This window comes from Mauremys mutica, chromosome 5 (assembly GCF_020497125.1).
Source record: "Mauremys mutica isolate MM-2020 ecotype Southern chromosome 5, ASM2049712v1, whole genome shotgun sequence".
Classification (NCBI taxonomy): Eukaryota; Metazoa; Chordata; order Testudines; family Geoemydidae; genus Mauremys; species Mauremys mutica.
In genome coordinates, this window is record NC_059076.1 from 55174079 (window position 1) to 55196292 (window position 22214).

The following is a 22214-nucleotide window of genomic DNA, read 5'->3' on the forward strand; positions in this document are numbered from 1 at the left end:
GCCTTTTCCCACCCAGTTCCGCCCCGTCCCCTGAGTGCACTACATCCTCACGCCTCTCCCCTCAGAGGCTCCTGCATGCTGCGAAACAGCTGATCATGGCAGGCAGTAGGCACAGAGAGGGAGAGGAGGCACTGATCCACAGGGCCCGACAGTGAGCAGGAGGCATTGGGGAGGTGGGAGGGAGCTGACAGGGGGGGATTTTTCCCCATGGGTGCTCCAGCCCCGGAGCACCCACAGAGTCGGCACCTATGTGGTTGCATCACATTGATGGCTCATAGTCATCCTGTGATCAACCAATACACCCAACTCTTTCTCCTCCACAGTCACTTCCAATTGATAAATCCCTAGGTTCTAGCAAAAATTCTTTTTAGGCCTTAATGCATGACCTGGCACTTTACACTTTTAAATATCATCCCATTTCTATTATTCGAGTTTATAAGATCATCCAGATCTTCTTGTATGATATTCTGGTATTCCTTGGTATTGGCAATATCTCCCAACTTTGTGTCATGTGCAAGTGTTATTAGCACATCCCCATTTTTTGTGCCAGTCAGTAATAAAAATGTTAAATAAAGCTGGTCCCAAGACTGATCCCTGAGGAACTCCACTAGTAACCCTCCTCTAGCCTGACAGTTCACCTTTCAGGATGACCCGTTGCAATTTTCCCTTTAACCAGTTCTTTATCCACTTTTCAGTTCTCACATTAATCCTCATCTTCTCCAATTTAACAAATTAATTTCTCATGTAGAAATGTATCAAGTGCCTTACTGACATCCAGGTAAATTAGACCTACTGCATTTCCTTTGTCTAAAAAGTCAGTTATCTTCTCAAAGAAAGATATTAGCAACTTTGTTACCATCTCTTGAATACAACACTTGGAACAACTGTAGAAAAATCTACAATTACTCTCTACCATTTAGGCTACTTACTATTTATAATTCACCAAGCTTGGGACTGATCATTTAACTTTAGGAATCGACCTAACAACTCTTTCTTAACTTAATCACTCTGTTTATAAACAAAATTCTGACTCCCAGCCTCAGGGATACAAGCTGGGAGCAGCAGGTCTCCTGACTCCTCTGCAGAACTCCTTACATTGCAGGCTCAGGCTGCCTGCCTGAGGCCTGGGGGAAAACACCCACCCAGCTCTGCCCATGGAAGCACTTAGTATTACTATGATGGATACACACAGCACCATCAAGTGTGTAAGTCGCTTCACTGAAAAACTTGACAGGACTATTTTATGTCACTTTTTACAAAGGCAAGAAGTCATCCAAATGTGAATTACCAAAATCCTTAACATTATTAAAGCTGTTACAAAAAATATATATAATACATAGGCAGGGGCGGCTCTAGCAATTTCGCCACCTCAAGCACGGCGGCACGCTGCGGGGGGCGCTCTGCCGGTCGCTGGTCCCACGGCTCTGGTGGACCTCCCACAGGCTTGCCTGCAGATGCTCCACGGAAGCCGCGGGACCAGTGGACCCTCTGCAGGCACGTCTGCGGGAGGTCCACCGGAGCTGCCTGCCGCCCTCCCGGCGACCGGCAGAGCGCCCCCCGCAGCATGCCGCCCCAAGCGTGCGCTTAGCGTGCTGGGGCCTGGAGCCACCCCTGTACATAGGGAGAGAAAAGAGCGTCTCTACATCTGCGTATAGTGCTTAGTATAGCACTACTGAAAAGGGACCTAAATGCAAAGCTCTGGCAAACTTAGAGGCCAGCACTATAGAAGGATACTGACCAATATGGGAAGGGATCCAAGTCAGGGCAAAGGCAAACCCAGGAGAGTGGGTTTTGTTTTAACAGAACATTTGGAACAGTTCGCTTTTCAAAGTCAGCTGATTTCCAGCGTGACACAGCACTACGCTTCCTTTCCATCTAGTCAGCTGTAGCGCCTCCGTCACGGGTTATTTATGCTCCCACCTTTCCCCTACATCCCTCCCACCCAGTCATTCACCGCCGGGCCACAAGCTTTCTCTTTCTGTGTGATGTCAACTGCAGAGCTTGGTTTCGGGAACCCTTTACGGGCAAGCCCATGTCATCAAACGGCAGAGGGGTGGATTGTAAATGGCCCGGCTCCAGGCAGGCTCACCAATCCCCTCTTGTCCAGCGAAAGGCCGCCTGCAGCCCGGTAACACCGGGCCACACGAGAGAAGTCCCGCCCGTCTAGTCCAGGCTTGCTTCAGCGGAGCGGAGTCTGCGTGGGCGGCTCCCCTCCCCTGCGCTCAGCGCTGGTCGCTGCCGGATGTTTCAGAGGCGCTGGGAGCCGGAGTCCCCCCGCGTTGGGAGCTGGAGGCGTGGGTAATAACGGGAACTAGCTACGGAGAAGCTGCTGCGTAGCTGGGGGCGGCCTTTGTTCCTGCCGTGTCTGAGCAGCACCGGCCCCTTCTCCCCCCCGTGTACGTCTGTGGCGTCCCACTAACATCTGGCCGGGCAGCTAATGCTAGAGGAGGAGCCCGCGGCGGCAGCAGGTGAGCCAACCCCGCACTCCGGTCCGTCAAGCCTTCCACACTCAGCAGCTTTTTGGTGCCCTCGTCTAGCTTTTTTGGGGGGCAGCGGGATTATGTATCAGAGTCCTGCTAGGTCCTTGTGTTCGGCCCTGTCCACTCTCTGCTGTGCCCCTTGCACCACCACCTCCTCGTCGTCCCTGCTGCTGCTCCGATCTCCTGCTCCGGTGAAGAGAGCCCTTTCCCCGCCTGCCCTCCTTGGCTCTTCCTTCTCTGCCTCGCCTCGCTGTGGTTGCTGTCACCAAGGGGCCTCGGCCGGCCAGTGCTCTGCAGCTGTAGGTCCAGGTGTTGCGAGTTCCCGAGCAGGTGAGTGTTTGGAATGTTCGGGGTCTGAAGCTTCCATGGAAGGAATGTGGGCATTAGAACGTTCTAATCCCGGCCACAGGGAACTAATAATTTTTCTCACCATAAACCCAGTGTAGGCTGATTTTAAAGGAATACGGTGTGGATTTAAACAAAAACCTAATATTTCTCCGAAAGATTAAAAAAATGTTCCAAGAAAGCCATAGATTAAGTGAGTGTGTTTTTAAATCAAATTTACTTTTCACACTGATCACTGACTTTTATTTTATGCAATCTTGCCCCGTTGATTAAAATAACGTATTCTTAGTTTTTTAGCTAGTTTCACTTTATGGCTCTCCATGTTCTAGCCAGGTGCTAATATGATTTTTAGTTGAAAACACTGTAGAGGAATTTATAAATTCTCCCAGACTGTAATATGTTTAAAAGAGGAAGTTTAAAAAGATCCACAGAGACTTATGTTTCTTGGTCTCTCTAGAACCTTACTTCTTGCAACTTTAAATTTCAGGCCAGTGCTTTTCTTTACCATTCGAGTCACACTTATAAAACGCAACATATTTAGAGTTAAAACTTCTTGGTACATCCTCACCCACTTCATGCCTTGGTATTGTCACTGTATGGTTAAGAACATAAATGGTCTGTTCTCAAACTTGATCATTCTTGTACACAAGTGGTGAAAGAGAAGATCAGAGCTAGGGCATTTCAGCCTGTATTTGCTCACTTGAATGAATATGCACATAAGACCTTGCATATTTTGATTTAGCTTTTTTGCAGTCAACTTCCCTTAAAAAGCAAAAACAAAACTTGTTTCTACATGCAATATTAGGCTTTGTTTAGACTAATAACTGTGCTGGTGTAATTAAAAAGAATGAGGAGTACTTGTGGCACCTTAGAGACTAACAAATTTATTTGAGCATAAGCTTTCGTGAGCTAAAACCCACTTCATCGGATGTATGCAGTGGAAAATACAGTTGGAAGATAGATAGATATAAATATATACACACACAGAGGACATGAAAAAATGGGTGTTGCCATACTAACTATAACAAGAGTAATCAATTAAGGTGGGATATTATCAGCAGGAGAAAAAAAAACTTTTGTAGTATAAATCAGGATGGCCCATTTCTAACAGTCCTAGTATAGTTGTACTGCAGAGATATAAAGTTTAATTCTTAAACGAATTATAGGACTGACATTCAGACTGTAAATCAGAGGTTCTCAACCTATTCACCAATGTGGGCTGCATCCATATACACACACACCACTTCTACATCTGCAAAAAAAAAATACAAGGTTTAGTATTTATTATGTGACAGCAATATAATTCAAATCGATATAGTACCTTTCATTTCAACACTGGCAAATGTCTAACAAGAGCATTTTAAATTAGCAAAATAAGTCAAAACATTAACTAAGTGCTCGGAGAGCATGGCTGCATAGCCTGCCTGCAAAGATGGGGAGCGCTGTCCCCCATGCACCCAGCCCAGGACTGTCCCCAGACTGCCCCTTCCCAGTTAGGGAATACCCCCTATCGCCCAACCCCCCTGGGACTGTTCTCCCCCCCCCCCCAACACTGGGCTGGCACACGTGCCTGCCCTGCAGAGACTGGGTGCCCTGTCCAGGGCAGAACGCCCCGTGCCCCCGGGACTGCCCCCTCCAGCATCTAGGCCTCAAAGCCAGCAACTATCCCCATGCCCCCAAAGATTGCCCCTCAGCACTCAACCCCTCCCAGCCACCAGTCCCCACCTAGAGTCTGTCCCACATGCACCGGCTGCACCCTCTCCCCATGCTCCTGTACCCCCATCCCCATGCTCATTGGTCTTCTATCTTGGCTGCATATAACTCAGCCATGCAGCCCACCCTTCCCACCTGCTGCTGAGGTCCTAGTGCTCTGGAGTCTACTCCAGCCAGGGTCACTGAACCCGCAATCCTGTGGGATATGGGGGCAATGCTTCTGGGCCCGATCCTGCCAGGGGCTGATCCTGCACCACCCCGTTTTTGCACCCCACCCCTGCCAGCTCTGTGCCCACAGCAAGTGTCCCTCTCTAGTTCCGACCCTCAGGATGACATATGGGCTTCAGTTGTATGCTGATCAGGCTGCAGGTTGTAAATAGTTAAATTAATCAATTTTATAGTATGCTGACTATTTTGCTTTGGGGACTGATCCAACTCCTGATTAAGTCTGAGTCTTTCCACTGACTTCACTGGGAGTTGCATCAGTCTCACTTGTGCTCCAGTTATACAACTGGTTCCACGCAGGTGGACCATTGCACCTGAATGGCACCCCAGTAGTGGAGTAAGCTGAAGGACTGAGTCTTAATATTTGCTAATGCCACCACTTGGCATATATTACTACCTTTGCTGAGCCCTGAAGTTGTTCTATAGATCTATGGACAATAACACATAAAAACCTAAATATCCAGATTTTTTTCCCTGTTAAGTTAATAATATTTTGAATTAGCTTGGATTGGGGGTACAGAGTTGAGTGGATCATAGGCTGACATTGTGTGCAAAATTTCACCCTGGAATGGATTTTTATGACAAAGCTTTAAATTCCAGAAAACAAGGACTCAATAAATATGTTGGCTAGAAAGGATTAAAAAAAAAAAGTACTAGAAATAAATACTGTACTATATTAATGTTTTAAAAATAATACACTAGCAAAGACATCTCACTAATGCAGAGGGCAGGGCAGTTGTCTATATGTAACAATAGGAAATGTAGTGCCTGAGACTATATATCTCCAACTACAGCCCATTTTTGAGCCCTGAAGTACAGTGTTTGACATGTGGTTTCCAATGTATAATGACAGAAATACTTCAAGGTATGCATCTGACAAAGTGGGTATTCACCCACAAAAGCTTATGCGCCAATACTTCTGTTAGTCTATAAGGTGCCACAGGACTCTTTGTAGCTTTTTACAGATCCAGACTAATATGGCTACCTCTCTGATACTTCAAGTTATGTGGCTTTTAAAGATATGTTATTAGTGAGAGTGACTTACAGGCTTCTTCAGGCCTCTGATAACTAATGCCTGGATCCTGCAGTTGGCTCTCCATTGGAAAGCCAGTTGCAGGAATAGGACCTAATTTACTTAGATTATGATTTAGATTAACAAAAAACAAAATGGAATGTGTGACTTTCTGGTTTTGTGAGGTTACCCCCATCCCCCTGAATTAAAGGAAGGCTCAGGTTCTGAAACAGAGCAGAGTTTCTCAATCTCCCTTGAAAGCATGGGTTACATATCTCAAATTGTGAGGGGTGGGAGATTTTAGGCCAATCACATTTCCTACCAATAACTTCCCATGTTGTACTGTTACAGATCTCTGATCTTCAGGGTGACACTCATCTGGGGGTTTAAGATTTACTTTAGATGCTTATTTTTCCTTCAGAAACCAGAAGTACTTGAGCAAGAACTTTAAAAAAAAAAAAAAAAAAAAAAAAAAAAGTAGGCTGCTCCTTTATAATTGCAGTGTAGATCTGGGCAGTTGATTGTATGCAGGAGTAACTTGTCATTCTTTAAAAAGAACGAGGAGTACTTGTGGCACCTTAGAGGCTAACAAATGTCCAAATAAATGTGTTAGTCTCTAAGGTGCCACAAGTACTCCTTGTTCTTTTTGCTGATACAGGCTAACATGGCTACCACTCTGAAACCTTTTCATTTTTTATCCTTCTCCTAACTTTTTTTTTTTCTTCTCATAAGTGTCTTAGTTTGAAAATACAAACCTTGTTTTTAAAATGCCACAGGAGTATAGAAGAGTGCATTGGTGGGGCCAGATACTTTTTCATTTCTTACTCAGAAGAAACGCCCAAGGAGTTCTGCCAAAATAGACACGTCAAGTCTTGACTCTCGCTAGGATATGGCCATTCAAGAGGGTCAGCACTGGAAGCTGATAGGGTGGATAAAAATCAATGTTTGTTTTTTTAAATGAAAAAATATATTTTTATTTTAAATTAAATACAAGTTTATTTTTTAAAAATAAACCTATTCAAAATTAAATTTGAAATTGACAGCTTATGCTAAGGCCTAAACTACTTATAATCTAGTAATCTTTAAATACAAAAAAATATTAAGTAGTATATATTTGGTGCCAGTAGTTTAAAGAAAGTCAAAGTACTGAACTGGCAGAAGTACTGGAACTGACTAAGCATCTGGAGCTAGAGTTTGTTGAAGTAGTATCCCAGCTTTTGTCAGCAGTAGCTTCTTCTGCAGATGCAGAGAGAAGATTTTCTTCATTTCAGTTTAAATAGTTCAGTTCTGTGATCAGTTGATTCAAAGGTAAGAAACCACTGTGAGCTGAAAAAAACAGGAAAGCTTTAAGAATAAAATGTAAGAATAAAACTGGGTGTGAGAAGATGAGATCTACTAATTCTAAAATTTTGAAGGACATGGTGAATAGAAATAACCAGTTCAGTTCACTAACTACAGGTCCTACTTCCTTTGTTTAGTAAATCAGTTATTTTTAAGTGCAAAACATGTTTTAATAAATGTTTTTCTTGTGTATCCAGCACATTTAAGGTAGTTTTCTTTAATAAAAGCAACAAAGAGTCCTGTGGCACCTTATAGACTAACAGACAGTCTATAAAGTGCCACAGGACTCTTTGCTGCTTTTACAGATCCAGACTAACACGGCTACCCCTCTGATACTTTCTTTAATAAGAAAAACATAAAATGCTGTTTTAAGCGTTTAAATTGAATTTGAATTTCCATCCCTGCAGAGCCTGAGACAAATCAGAAGTAAGAAAATAATCTAATAAATAAGAAGTGCATCATTCACTATTTTCCAATATAAAAACTGAGAATCTGAATAAATAGATATACACTATATCTTAACACATTTAAATAATTATATCTTGGATTGCCAGAAGAGCACCAAATTTAGTTCAAAGGCTACATTTAGTTGCAAATCGACATGTTTTAATGGTTACCAACCATGGAGAATCAGCCTTTCTTCAGAAAAATAAAAATACTAATGCAAGCTATGATTAAAATCTATTATGTAAATAAGGTTTCTTGCTTGCTGATCTAAATTCGTGATTAAATCACTTTGACTTAAATCAGTCTGCCATGGAAGCTGAAGAATAAATTTGGTATTGTACATCCAAGGGCTGTGGAACTTCAGAGCAGATAACTGTTTCCTGATGTAAATAAGTGGCCAGTACATAGCTCCTCATACTGTGTAATTCACAGAGCAGTAGTTGGTTCAATTTAAGTCTGGGAGAGGCCAAATAACCTGGCTTCGGTGAAGCCATGCTCTTGTTAGAAGAAACAAGAGCCCATCTCTAGCAGCCACAGTTACTAGAGTGTGGTGGGTTTTTTTGTTTGTTTGGTTTTTTTTACAGGAAAAGCTGATCTCCTTTTGAAAATTCGGATTATCAGGGATAGCTATCCTTTTCCTTCTAGATCTGCTACTGAAATTGTGCTTCACTTCACCTGACAGGAGCAGAATTTGCATTATGCCTGTTCTGAAATGCACTATATTGCATAGTTGGAGAGCACTATAATTACTCTCTTGCTGAAGACCTGGGTCCTGATTGTTTCTCTTATGCTGGTGTAACTCCATTGGCTTCAGTTATCCTAATTTACATGGGTTGCTGAATGTGAGATGAGGTGCATGATGTATGTAACCCACACACCTCCTAGGTGTGCTGTCTGTCCCCGCTAGTGGCACCGAGACCACTTAGAGATTAATGAGTCTGCTATAGCCTTAGCTAAGAGCCATGTGGCTTTTAGCTCATGCAGTAGAGGCTCATATACTAAGTTCCTGAGGTCCCAGGTTGGGGTAAAGATACTGAATTGGACTCTTATATACAAGATCAATTTTTCTCTGGTTGTTGGCATGAATTCTTATTAAATACACTCTTAATAAAAGGGATTAATTGTAGTGGTAGAAAAAAGAGCATCTCTTATGCCATCCTCCTTTTTGAGGTGAGATCTATTAAAAGGGAGCCCTCTAATAAACAAAAGCGAAAACTTTGATAAAAACTAGAAGAAAAAGGAAGCATGTCCTAAGCTTCAAAGGCTTCCCAGTTGATATCCTGCACAAGCCCCCACTTGTAACGCTGACAGACCCTGGTCACTGGTGGGCAGGATCAAACCTGGGACCTTTGAAACTAAATGCATGAGTTTTTACTGCATATGTCACATGGCTTTTAGCTAAAGCTATCAGACTCATTAATCTCTAAGTGGTCTCGGTGTCACTAGAGGGGACAGAACACCACACCTAGAAGGTGTGTGGGTTACATGGACACTAAATCTTTCAAGGTGTTGTCTTCAATTTATGGCTTAGGTGACTTCAGCTGCGATCTCCTCACATACTCTTGAACGGAAAGCAGCAGCAATGTGATTGGTGTTCTGAATAATTTTTCCTAGATTTGTCACTTCTGAGGCAGACAGGCACAGACTTGATATGGGTGGAAAGGATTTCTGAAACTGCAGCCAGTTCCTTGTGGGAACAGGAGACAGAGAGCTGTGGGTCTATTGTGGAAACAAAGCTTTCTTTTGTGAATTAGTATTCTCAGTTTAAAGAAACATTTGCTTTAGTTAAACATGTTTCACTCCAAATAGAAACATCTGTTTCTTATCTCTAAATTATCCATAATAACTTGTGTAAACTTCTTGCGTAACTAGTTGTCTGTGGCAATTTACAGCCCAAGAGGTGTTCTGGTAATTGAACTCAGCTTCTTATTTTATGGGAATGACTTTTGCTTACTAAGTATGAACAAGTTGGAATAGAAGGAAGAAACTATTCAAATCTCTGGTCATTTACCATAAGTGCTGTTGAACAACCTGCTTAATCAGACCGAACTAGATTGGTGGGCTGAACAACAGACTTTAAAATAAATTCCAGCACCTAGGGTTAAAATTTTCAAAAAGGCCTGAGTGATTTAGGAGCCTAATAGCTTAGCAGTGCCAATTTAACCACTTAGATTGTCCTCAGACCTTTGTCTTGTACATGACACATTGTCCATCATGTTCAATTTAGGGGTAGAATTCTCCAAAGTGCTTCAGGGACATTTTACTTGTTGTCTGATATTGTGGACAGTGTGTTATGTACAAAACAAAGTTCTGAGGAAAATCTAAGTTATGGTCTGTGCATTGCATCACTGGGGAGAACACATCAGGGTAGATGTCAAGATAGTGATCGATATGTAAAATTATGGCTCTCAAATTTCTCTAGGCCAGAGATTATTTTCCAAAATTCACGGGACAGTCCCATTAAATGCTTTAACAATTAATCAGAATGTCTCTTTTTCTACCCTTTTCCTCTGCTTTCGTTTTGGCTCTGCTGTATGTGGTCTGTATGGGCTTTCCCCAAGAAACTCTTCAAACCATCAAAAAGAACAAGGAGTACTTGTGACACCTTAGAGACTAACTAATTTATTTGGGCATAAGCTTTCGTGGGCAAAAACCCACTTCATCAGATGCATGCAGTGGAAAATACAGTAGGAAGATATATATATATATATATATACACACACAGAGAGAACATAAAAAAATGGGTGTTGCCATACCAACTCTAACAGGACTAATCAATTAAGGTGGGCTATTACCAAGAGAAAAACTTTTGTAGTGATAATCAGGATGGCCCATTTCAAACAGTTGACAAGAAGGTGTGAGTAACAGTAGGGGAAAAAAATTAGCATGGGGAAATAGTTTTTACTTTGTGTAATGACCCATTCACTCCCAGTCTTTATTCAAGTCTAATTTAATGGTGTCCAGTTTGCAAATTAATTAATTAGCCCACCTTAATTGATTAGTCTCATTAGAGTTGGTATGGCAAACCCATTTTTTCATGTTGTCTGTGTGTATATATATCTTCCTACTGTATTTTCCACTGCATGCATCTGATGAAGTGGGTTTTAGCCCACGAAAGCTTATGCCCAAATAAATTTGTTAATCTCTAAGATGTCACAAGTACTCCTCGTTCTTTTTGCTGATACAGACTAACACAGCTACCACTCTGAAACCTTCAAACTATCAGGCAGTTCAAAGGCAAAAACATTACACTGCAATTTAAAAGGCTGTCTTGAAAGACATGATCAAAGTACATCAAGAACTATGTTGAGACCATATAAGTTTGCACAGATAAGTAGTTAAGTCAGTAAATGCCAACTTCTCCCCCTCGGGGTGCATTTTCACTAAGAAAAAGGTCCATTTTTAACTCCTCACTAACACATGGTAACTAATATGGGTTGAAATTCCAGTGCAGACAAAGCAGTTTGTAGTTCAATGGGAGTTAGCAGGTCAAGGTAAGTCGTAGGCTTCCCCCATAGTCTTTACCTCAACATGCTATGGAGGAGCCTAGGATTTACCTTGATCTGCTAACTTCCGTTGAACTACAAACTGCTTTGTCGTCACTAGGATTTTAACCCATGTTAGCTATCATGTGCTAGCTAACATGAGTTAAGAACATGCCTTTTTCCTAGTCAAGATAAGGCCTTGGTACATGTGTTACACATGCTAAGTGTGTGTGTCTTTGTCCCCTATAGTGGTTGGTCCTTATAAGAGGCTGGTTAGACTGTTGTTGCTTCCAGCTAATGGATGGAAAGTACTTTAAGTAGGTGCTTGATTTTATGCTGAAGGTCCAGGGTTCAAGCCCTGCTGTTGTCCCAAGCGAGGGTAGTTAAATATGCAGCATTCTATCTGATTAACTGACCATACTGTTTCTCAGTCAGAATCATTATATGATCTACTAGAACTTTAGATACAAGTCTAGCATCTTCTACTAATTTGTGCTGTCCAGAAAAGCCATTTATAGATACAAGATATGCAGTGAATGAGGCTGAGCTCCTGCAGAGAGACCCCTTTGCCTCCCTGTGTTCCATAAAATCTGTGCAGTGAATGAGGTGAGGGCTGTCTCGAACCCTATTTCTTCTCAAGGTTAGGAGGGGATGGAGCAGAGCACCAGTCTCTCTGCCCAGTAATCAGTGGACATGGCTCAAGAAGTGCTCCTACGTATCTACATAGATTATCTGGAGATTTCAACAGTGATCTTTCAAGCACACTTGTAATCATGTTGTTAATATGAAACCTATGAACTGCTCTCTGATGGCATTCTTAGGAAATCATGTCTTCTGCTGGTATCACTAGATGCCATGTGCAAACTTGGACTTGCACCCAGATTCCTAGACACGTTCTACCACTCCCACCATGTTGAGAGTACGCTATCTCTGGTGTAGGACAGTCATGGGAAGAATACTTGCAGAGATGGTGTTCCTGACTGCAGCATCACCCTAAGAATGTCACCTCCATGTTAACCAGCCCATGACTAAACTACAAACTTAATTGTGACTCTTCAATCCCTGTAGGTGTTTTGTGATATGGTGAACTTCATCAAAAGGGCAGTTCAAAAACTTTATACTGTCCTGTTAATTACTGAAGATATGGAGAGCAACTGACATGCTTTAGCTCAGTTAATCTAAATTGTGAGCTCTTCAGGGCACGGACCCTGTACTTGTCTAAATGCCAGGTGCCTATATGGCACCGTAGAAATAACAAACAGAGAAACTTGGGAACTTGCTAGCTACCAACAGCTGCTTCTGGGAAAGCATTACTGTTCCCTGATTACAAGCATTATTAAGATGCAGAGGACTTAGGGGAATTCCCCTAATTTAAATAAATAGGGGACAAGGAGAGACCAGGATTCCTGTAATACAGCACTCTAACTTGGCTTACTGGCTTTTTTTTTTTACAGCTGACAGGCTATCAGCTGTGATCTGGCTAGTTTACAAATCTAAAATGCTGAATAAACATCAGCCAAAATATTTTGATTGGCCTCTAGAAAAACATTACTTGGAATTTAAAGATGCTGCATATGATGTGGTTGTGGTGTTAGACTTGTTCACTGGTAAGATTTTAATTTATTATCCTAGACACAATCTGTATACATTCTAGTTCTCTTACTAGACACAAGAACAGTGTCTAATCTCAACTACTTCTTATGTCTGAACAGAAAAATAATCTCTTTTGACCCCTTAAATCAATTCCTCTTTTGAATTATTTTCCTCAAACTCTCCAAAAAATACTCACTTTGGGTCAAGACAAAACCTGAAAAACTTTCAGCCCAAAGAGACTTCTAAAAAAGTTATGAATATATGTTCTGTTGTTATAATGAGCATGTGTTCACTGTAATCTCTATTGCAGTCACTCTTATGCCACTGTTATAATACAGAATACTTTCTAACATGATGAATGTTCAAGTTCCTCATCTTTTGGTACTAAAGCAGTCCATAATGCTCATGTGTTGACTAACAAGCATAAGAAAAAAATTCATTCAAGAATCTTTCTTGACTCAGCATATTGGTCACTGTAATAGCCTATTTAGTTTAGCTTAACTATGAAAGTTAACCACTTAACCAAAAATATTTTCCACGCTAGTCTTGATTGTTTGAAGCAATTCTGCCAAAGGCCACTAGATGTCCCTACTTGACTAGTTTGTTCAATAAAGAATGGTCATGTGATGTTAGGACTCACATTTATGTACCTTTCACCATTTAACTTTGTTTACTGCATTGGCACTGGTGCATCCTTGCAGCTTAGCAGGTGTGTATGCAAGATAACTATTCTCTTTGTTTACTGTTTTGGAATTGTGTTGGAGTATTGCAAAACCTGTGCTCAGCTTAAACGCTGAGCTCTTGGGCAGTGCTTAATTTGTAATGAAAAAGGGACCAGGACTCAAGCAATTAGGTGCCAGGGCTCAAGCAATTTTCTTACTTTCATAACTGACATGCAAAGCCCATAGGGCCAGGGCTACAAACTGCCAACCTAGAGGTGCTGGGTCTGAGCCCTAGCAAGCCCCAGCACCAATTAAGCACTGCTCTTGGGTAATACTGGAAGTGTTTAGAAGTTTCCACGTATGTACAAACTAGTAAATGTTGTATATAGTTAACCAGGTATCTGGCAGCTGTAAGACAGCATCTCCATATATTTCTGTGAGAAAGAAGAGGATGTATAAATAACCAGTTATTTTTGAATGTATTTAAACTTGATGTTTAATTTTAACAGCTATATGAGGCTTTAAGTTCTACCAGAAGCTTGAAGTACCCAACCTGCTATATTATTTTTAAACTACTAGTAAATATCAGAATTTTAAAAATATTCTGTGTAATCTTATTTGTCTTCATGGTAAACAAAAAATGAGAGAGCCAGTTCTGCAAAGAATCTGTTGCGGGAGAGGCATCCGTTTCCTCCAGTGTAGAAGGTCAGACCACTTTTCTTTTTTTTATAATTAAAGTATAAATCTGCTGCTTGATCAGGAGGAGCAACGGATTACAAGGAGAAGAAGGCTGAAATCCTTTACAGAAAGGTATTTCACAATAAAGATAATAATACTATAAGTAGAGGAAAGGCACAGTTGGGAAAGAATAGATTTAAAAAATACCTAGACAGCAGGAACGTATTTAAATAGGCAAGACCTGATTTAAAATTTACACTAGAATGCTAAAGCAGAAAGTTATTTAACTAGTAAGCTTTTTGGATCAGGGACTGTATTGTACTATATTTATACAGTGCAGTGGGACCTACTGTAGTACAGAATAATAGTAGCACCAGAATTGGTGGTCATTCTAGAGAAAGTACAGAGGAAAGGTACAGTCGTAAAATGGTAAACATCATAGCTGCTCTTACAGAACACAAAGGGGAAGTTGTATTGAGGAATGATCCAGGCAGTGGTGCAAGCAGGGCAGTACAGTATGGTGTGCTGTCCCCTTAAGATACTGATTGTTGGTACGCTGTGCCGGAAAGACACAGGAGCAGAATGTGGGGTTGCCGGGCAGCCCCACGCCAGCAGCTCCTCCGGCACAACTGTGCTGCCCCTGTCTTCCGCAGGGCTGCACAGACCTCAGACAGGAGATGCAGCTGCATGGAAGGGCTGGGGGCGATACAGCCATGCCAGAGGAGGCCGGTGGCCCCACGTTCTGCTCCTTTCACTGCTGTGGTTCCGGAAAGCCCTGCAGTTCAGAAGTCTGTATCCAGCACAGAGAACAGAGGTCCCCCACCCCACCCCTACCCAGATAACATGGGATGGGGAGAGCACAAGGGCAGGGAGGAGTCACGTGAGGGGTCATGTGACACCCCCTTAGCTGGTGCCCCCCCCCTTTGTGTCCCTCCCATGAGTCACCTAAGCACCACTGGATCCAGGAAACTGCAGACCAGTAAGCTTAACACAGTTTCTACTCTGCAAAGGTACTGGGTGGGAGGGAATGGAAGGGGCAGAGGATTGCACCATGTTTCTCTAGGTTTCCATATCAAATATGATCAGTTTATAAATTAAAAGGGGGGGAAGTGGGAGTTTCTAGTTGTCAGCCCTGCAGACTAATCCTGGGCTTTCAGAATCAAGATGATTTCTTTCCTTCTTGCACATCATCAAGGTGTAAAAGGCTCTGCAGATACAATTATGCTGTTAGTGACCTCTGGCAATTCCATAGCAAGCCCATTAAAGCCATGGGTATAACTATCTGAAATGACCAAAACCATTCTGTTGGTGCAGAAGAGAACAGAACCTTCTTAGCTGTTCTGCCTCTGCAAGGCTAACGTGAGTAGAAAGTTAACACTTTTTGTCATGAAAGACAGCAAGTGTGATTACACAAGGAGCAGATCTTGTGGAGTAAGAAGGTGCCACTTTTATGTACTCTTCAGAAGAGAAGCACAATTGACTTTCAGTACCTTTTCTAGCAGGTTTAACAGGTAATGATAAGTGAATGGTAACTAGGGCTCTAGTCAAGCAAGTCATCATGACATTCTGGTTTTATAACAAGCTGAACAGAAAGTGGGTGAACATCTCCAGATGTTTGGTTTGGTTCCACATGGCCCTGGGAGCAAACCTAAAGATATGTGGATTAGATTAAACTAAAATACTCATTAGGATTTAAAGGAACATGGTCATCTTGGGAAATTAGTCTTTTAAAAAAAAGACTAACATTTAAGATTACCGTAGACCTTAGTTCCTCTTGCGCCACTGTCACATTAGGCAGTCCAGCTCCTCCGTTGATTATGGGCACTCACTAGTAGCGGTACTTCTTCCTAGGTGATGACAGCACATTCAGTATCCTCTGTCACTGTCCTCTGCCCATTCTTCCTGGGCCTTCCTCGCTTTCTTTCCTCCCTGGTAAGTTCGGATGGGGGATAAAATGTGACTTTTCCCCCCAAAAGTGGATCAGTTTGCCTAGACACTGTTACCAGATTTGCCCATTACTTTGGGGTATGCTCATTTATTCAGGTTACTCTTCGGGGGGGCGGCGGTTCTGTACTTCTATCAATGTACTGCTTGTGTCACTTGTGTTTTCATATGGAGCTCTGCTTCTCCCTGCTGCAAGTTCCCTCCCATTGGAGCTATCCTGCAGGACATAGGTTCCCTAGGACTGGGTTTCTCCAACCCCAGAACCAGATGAACACACCCACACCCACACATACATTAACAGAGCAAGTCTGAGCGGACTGGGTCAATCAGCACTGTCAGGCTGTTACCCTTATGCATCCCAGATTCAGCACTTCCCTATCCCCACTCTCACATCACAATTGCACTAGCAGTAACCTACTTGATGAGCAAACCCCACAGTATTTTGGACGCTGCAGGGATCTTTAGCTTAGGTAAAAGAAGTGTTGCTGTAGAGTGAATGGGGGAAGCTAAAAACACAAAAGAGTAAAGCTCAGCAAGAGAGAGTGAAGCGACCAACTTAACCATAAAAGTTATTTATTGAATAATAGTGATAACTACACAAGGAGGGCTAAACCAACATAACATCTGTTATTAAAGGTTAATACCTAAGGCAGAAAGGAAAACACAGAGAGAGAGACGGGGATCTCACCCACTCCATGAGGCTTGAACTGGTCGGGGTTCCCAGGTGATGGTGGTAGCTCAGGGTCCTGAGTGCTGGAGACAGGCAGAGCCCCCAGCACGATCAGTCAGGAGAAGATGGAGTCCCAGTGGAACTGATGCAAAGGTTGAAGGCTACTGTATGGAGAACACTCTTAGCAATTTGCACAACTATGATAGGGTTGTGTGTTCACACACCCAACTTTTCTGTGGCTGGTTTATGATGGAGCTCATCAACACAATGAGTCAACCCTATTTGTCAGATTTTTACACCATGCCCACGCAGTGTGAATAAAATCCTTTAGACAAAGCTATATAAGGAAATGGATGGAAAAGTTGAAGATCATTTAATTTGGTCCTATTCAGTTCAAAAGCTGAAAAGAATTGTCATAACAAAATGTTTTTGGAGAATCGTGCTAATATGGGGAGGGAGGATCTTGAAGCCAGTTTCTGCTGGTCTCCTGGTTTCTGTCCAAGAATAAATAGTCCCAGGAACCAGCAGACCTGTTCACTATATACCTCTCAACCTGGCAAGACCCAGATATGGGCAAGTGTGTGACAAAGATCCACAATGAGGGACAAAAAATACGATTTATGCAAGAAACTTAAAATGCTGTGGGATTCCTTGTTTATGAATGCATTTAATTGTAACTTAAATCTAACTATTAGCCCTTAGTATTCACTGGATTTTTTAAAATTTAAAAAGCCTTGTCAGTTCCCCTTAAGGTGCTATGAAGAGGTAAGAAAACAGAACTTTGAGAGAACCCTAGCTGTCTTTTTTGATTATGCACTTTTTGTGCAGCCCTTTGAAACATTCCCATACAGTGAGGGGCAAATGCCAGAAGTTTCTGGACTTTTTGCAATACTACTGTTGGTTCACTAGCCTACTCTGACTTGGGAGATGAAAGATCAAGCCTGTATTTGAAAATAAGGAGGAGGAGTTAATCATACCTGATGCTGAACTGTCACTTCTTTCTTTCCAGCGTGTTCCATGGGAGACAGTACGAGCAGGCTATATAGCACTCTTGCTAAGACGTTGAACAGCAGTGCTGCCTCCCAGCATCGGGAATACTTGGAACAGTCAGACTCGGAGCAGCTGGATCCCATAGATCCTAAAGATCTGCTTCAAGAATGCCAGGCAGTTCTTCAAAAACGCCCTCCCCGACTCCAGAGAGACTTTGTAGACCTGAGAGCAGATTCTACCAGCACCCATCGTCCCATTAGGGTCATGCAGTGGAACATTCTTGCGCAAGGTATGAGCTTTGTATAAATCTCCAACTTGAGGTAGTCCCCTTGGAGCTAGACACTGTTGAAAATGAATTATATGTATTTTTTTAATGTAGATATAGTGTGTTTGCATAGAGTACAAATATATGGAATTGGGAGGGTTAGGGTAGAGACATGTCTAATTCGGAAGGAATAGCAAAAATAGAAAGCTTTGGGTCTGAATTAATGTGACCTTCCCTGCACAACAGTCACACAAACATTTCCTTTTCTTGTACTTATAAAACTGAAGCTGCTACTCCTCTCTCCCCATCTTAATGTGAATAATAGAATATCAGGGTTGGAAGGGACCTCAGGAGGTCATTTCGTCCAACCCCCTGCTCAAAGCAGGACCAATCCCCAAACAGATTTTTGCCCCAGATCCCTAAATGGCCCCTCAAGGATTGAACTCATAACCCTGAGTTTAACAGGCTAATCCTCAAACCACAGAGCTATCCCTCCCCCTGAGGCATCTCCTATTACATTGAGATGCACACCACTATTAGATCCTTAGTGACCTCCAAAAAGTAGACTTGCCCTCTGTACTACTTCTTTTGAAGTTGAATTATAACACATCCAGATCATCCTGTGGCAATGTATTCACACAAAAACTAGTTAAACTTGGTCCAGAATTCCAGGAATTTTTTCATTTGTCTTGGTTATTGCTACTTGGAAAAGCACATTTGACATGAAATAATTAACTGGAATAATTGTGTTTATAGTGGTATTTTCCATATTGTGCACTCAGTGCTGAGGGTTGAACTGGGAACAGTGGCCTCATCTCCCCTTCTCTCTGCACATTTTTTTTAACTTTTGAAAAGACCATATTGAGATTAAGAATGTTGTCAAATAGCTCTCCTATCCAGAGTCCTTTCTGCCCTGTAACATCTTCCAGATGATAGCATAAACACAATAGCATGGAAGAGACATAACAAGAAATCCTTCAAGATGACGTAGCAGCCACATGTGCTAATCTAGTTTAAAGCAACTTGTAATTTTTGGGGTGCCCTGTGTGACACACTTCTTTACAAAGGCATCGGTGTGTAGAGGTTGTTTTTGTTTTTCTTACCAGACACTTCTGAAAATAACATCCCTTTGAGGCATCTCAGATTGGGCATCCAAAATCAGTAGTCACTCCTGCAAACTGTGGCCACAAGTACTTGTAACTGGGTATTTCCAATCCAATCTGGTATCGATGGCTTAGGTATATGCCACAACTTTTGCACACATGTATCCTACAAAGTATGGTAATAAAATCTCCTGACAAAATCGAGACAATATGTCCTATAAACCACACTTAAAATTAACTTAACCCTTAAATCCATTTGGGGTTAGGTCCAGATTTTGAGTAGAAATCTGCATACTACTTACTTGTAGCTGGCAGTATGTTTACAAGGGAGTCCCTTATTTTCACAGGCCCATGCAAGTCTCAGTTAGGAAGGGGATGATTTTCTTTGGCAATTGATAGGTACTGATGGATTTTTCATTCCAGCTCTTGGAGAAGGCAAGGACAACTTCGTTCAGTGCCCCATGGAAGCTCTCAAGTGGGAAGAAAGGAAATGCCTCATTCTGGAGGAAATCCTTGCATACCAACCAGACATTTTGTGCTTGCAAGAAGTGGACCATTTTTTTGATACCTTTCAGCCACTCCTTAGTAGGCTAGGCTACCAGTGTACTTTCTTCCCTAAGCCATGGTCCCCCTGTTTAGATGTGGAACATAACAATGGGCCAGATGGCTGTGCCTTGTTTTTTCTCAAGGACCACTTTACATTGATCAACAGTGTTAATATCCGTCTAACGGCAATGAAGCTAAAAACCAACCAAGTGGCCATAGCCCAGACGCTGAGATGCACTGAAACTGGGAAGCTGTTCTGCATTGCAGTCACTCATCTGAAAGCCCGTACTGGCTGGGAGAGATTTCGATCAGCACAAGGCTGCGATCTTCTACAGAACCTAAAAAATATTACCCAAGGAGCAGAGATCCCTCTAATAATCTGTGGAGACTTCAATGCAGAACCCACCGAAGAAGTTTACAAGGAATTCTCTAACTCCAGTCTCAACCTGAATAGTGCTTACAAGCTGCTGAGTGCAGATGGGCAATCAGAGCCTCCTTACACTACATGGAAGATCCGGCCCTCTGGAGAGTGCAGGCACACACTGGATTATATCTGGTATTCCCAGCATGCCTTAAATGTAAACTCTGCTCTTGGCTTGCTGACTGAAGAACAAATTGGACCCAACAGGCTGCCATCCTTCAATTACCCTTCAGACCACCTGTCTTTAGTATGTGACTTCAGCTTTAATCAAGACCCTGACAGGCTTTTATAACTTGTTTAACCTCCATATGGTGTTGCAGTGTCTTAACTCACCATTTTTAAGGAAACTTTTGATGAGGTTGGATTTACTTAAGGATGGGGTATATGGATGGCTTAATATATTTTCAGGCATGTTCTTGAAAGTAACTTTGTCATTCAAACCTTATAATTTGAAGCCTCCAAAGGAGGAAAAAGGAGTTGACTGCCAATTTTTGAGTTGCGATGGTTTTGTTCAACATGTGCTTTGCCACAGCTTAATTTGAAAATTGGAGGGGAAACTGCGTTCTTCCTCCTTTCATTCACTCCTTTGTTTAAGGACTGAATCAATCCTGAAATGAATGTTCAGGCCTTTAGTTCAAGATAAGAATTCAGTGTATATGTAAACAAACAAAATTAGCATGCTGTCAGGGCAAGTTTTAATGTTTTCCCCTTGGTGCACATACAAGGGTAAGAGGCTTGACTATATAAGTGTTTTTATTTATTTTTATATTGACGTGTAAGTAATGCAATTGACCAAGTCGTGTTAAGCCTAAATGTAGGAAACACAAGCATTTCAGACACACAAGCAGATCTAGGAAGGCCCTAGTAATTCTGAAATGATTTGAGATGGGAGAATTAATCTGTGTTTTAAGAACTGATAGCAGCTTCCATAGAGCATGTAATGTGATGCAAAGCCTACTCCAGTAGGAGTGCCTAAGAGAGGAGACTTGACCATAGTGTATGATGTAGTAGTACCTTCAGTTTTGCAGAAAATGTGCCTGCATCAATGCATATGTGGCCTGTAGAGACACAAAGTTGTAACTACTATTTTCCCTGTACTTCCTTTCAAAGGACACATTTAATCCAGGAATATGTTGCTTGCCAGTTTAATGCCACACATTTCTGAATGTTTTAAATTTATAGTCTTATTTAGTCTTGTCATAGTTTTACTAACAGTTTTGATAAAGGTCCGATCTTCATGCTAAGCCCCACTCCCACTGCCTTTTTTTTTTTTTGTGTATGTTGCATTGCATTTTGAAGATTTAACACTGGCATTTTTTAGAAAATGGTAAAAAATGTATTGAGAGGGACTGATGGCTCTGCCTCTGCCATTATAAAACACAGGACAGAAAGGGTTGACAGCAGTCTTGAGTTTCTCTTTTTTTGTGGGTAAGTGGAACTCTAGCAATGCATTTAAACTGTGGGAGGGAGAAAAATATTAGTATAAGCAGCTCTTGCCAGCCTTGCTAAGTGGGGAGTGCGTTTCTCCACCAAGAAGGCCCTGCAGCTATGGGTTGTGAATACAGCAGTGAGAGGAGTTGTTAAAGTAGGGGTGAGGAGTGCGGGAATGGTGGCTGGAGTGAGGAAGCCATGGGGCTGACTTTGAGGGGGGTCGGGGTGGGCGGGGAAGGAACCATCCATAGGGCAATTCCAAACTAAAGCAGTATTTCATTTCAAGTAATGTTACTGGCCCATTCTGAATTGTAAGTGTTCCAGATACATTAATAAATGGTCTTTTTAAAATAATTATCAATGTAATGTCTTCTTGCTAAAGTGTCCGAGTATCACAACTTTCAAAGACATATTTTTCAGAAATTGTCTGTGTTGGCGACATGCCCAATCCTCGATAGAGTTACCGCCACCGTGGAACTATAGACTCCATTTGGTGAGGCACGGACCAAAAGGCAGCCAGAACCCACAAAGAAGACTTCTGAGAAATAAGCCTTTGTTTTGCTGGCGAACTGCCTTCTCTGGAAGTACTGCAAAATGCATCTAAACCTTACATTAGGCTATGGCTATATCCTTCTTTTAGGGACCCTAATTGACATACCAAATTCCACATTAGTGAGCCAATGGAACTAGAGCAAAGTAATGTCTTTTTCCCCCCTCCCAGAATGCAAATACCGGCTGACATCTATCAATTAGAAAAAGCAAATGTGGCTACTTGGGTAAGGAATGGTGTCCCTAGCCTCTGTCTGTCAGAGGGTGGAGATGGATGGCAGGAGAGAGATCACTTGATCATTCCCTCTGGGGCA

The 22214-nt window shown here is 42.1% G+C and overlaps 1 protein-coding gene across 2 annotated transcripts; it reads left to right on the forward strand.

Annotated features, from left to right (window-relative positions):
- Positions 1-1929: 1929 nt before the first annotated feature.
- On the forward strand, positions 1930-21558 carry NOCT (nocturnin). 2 transcript variants are annotated; one of them, XM_045019783.1, is made up of 3 exons: positions 1930-2810; positions 17605-17874; positions 19377-21558. In XM_045019783.1, exons 1-3 carry the CDS (start codon positions 2438-2440, stop codon positions 20210-20212), a joined length of 1479 nt encoding a protein of 492 aa, XP_044875718.1. In that variant the 5' UTR covers positions 1930-2437; the 3' UTR covers positions 20213-21558. The 2 variants fall into 2 exon arrangements, with proteins under 2 accessions (XP_044875718.1, XP_044875719.1); XM_045019784.1 differs by having other exon boundaries at positions 1931-2468; positions 19377-21557.
- The last annotated feature ends 656 nt before the right edge of the window (positions 21559-22214 follow it).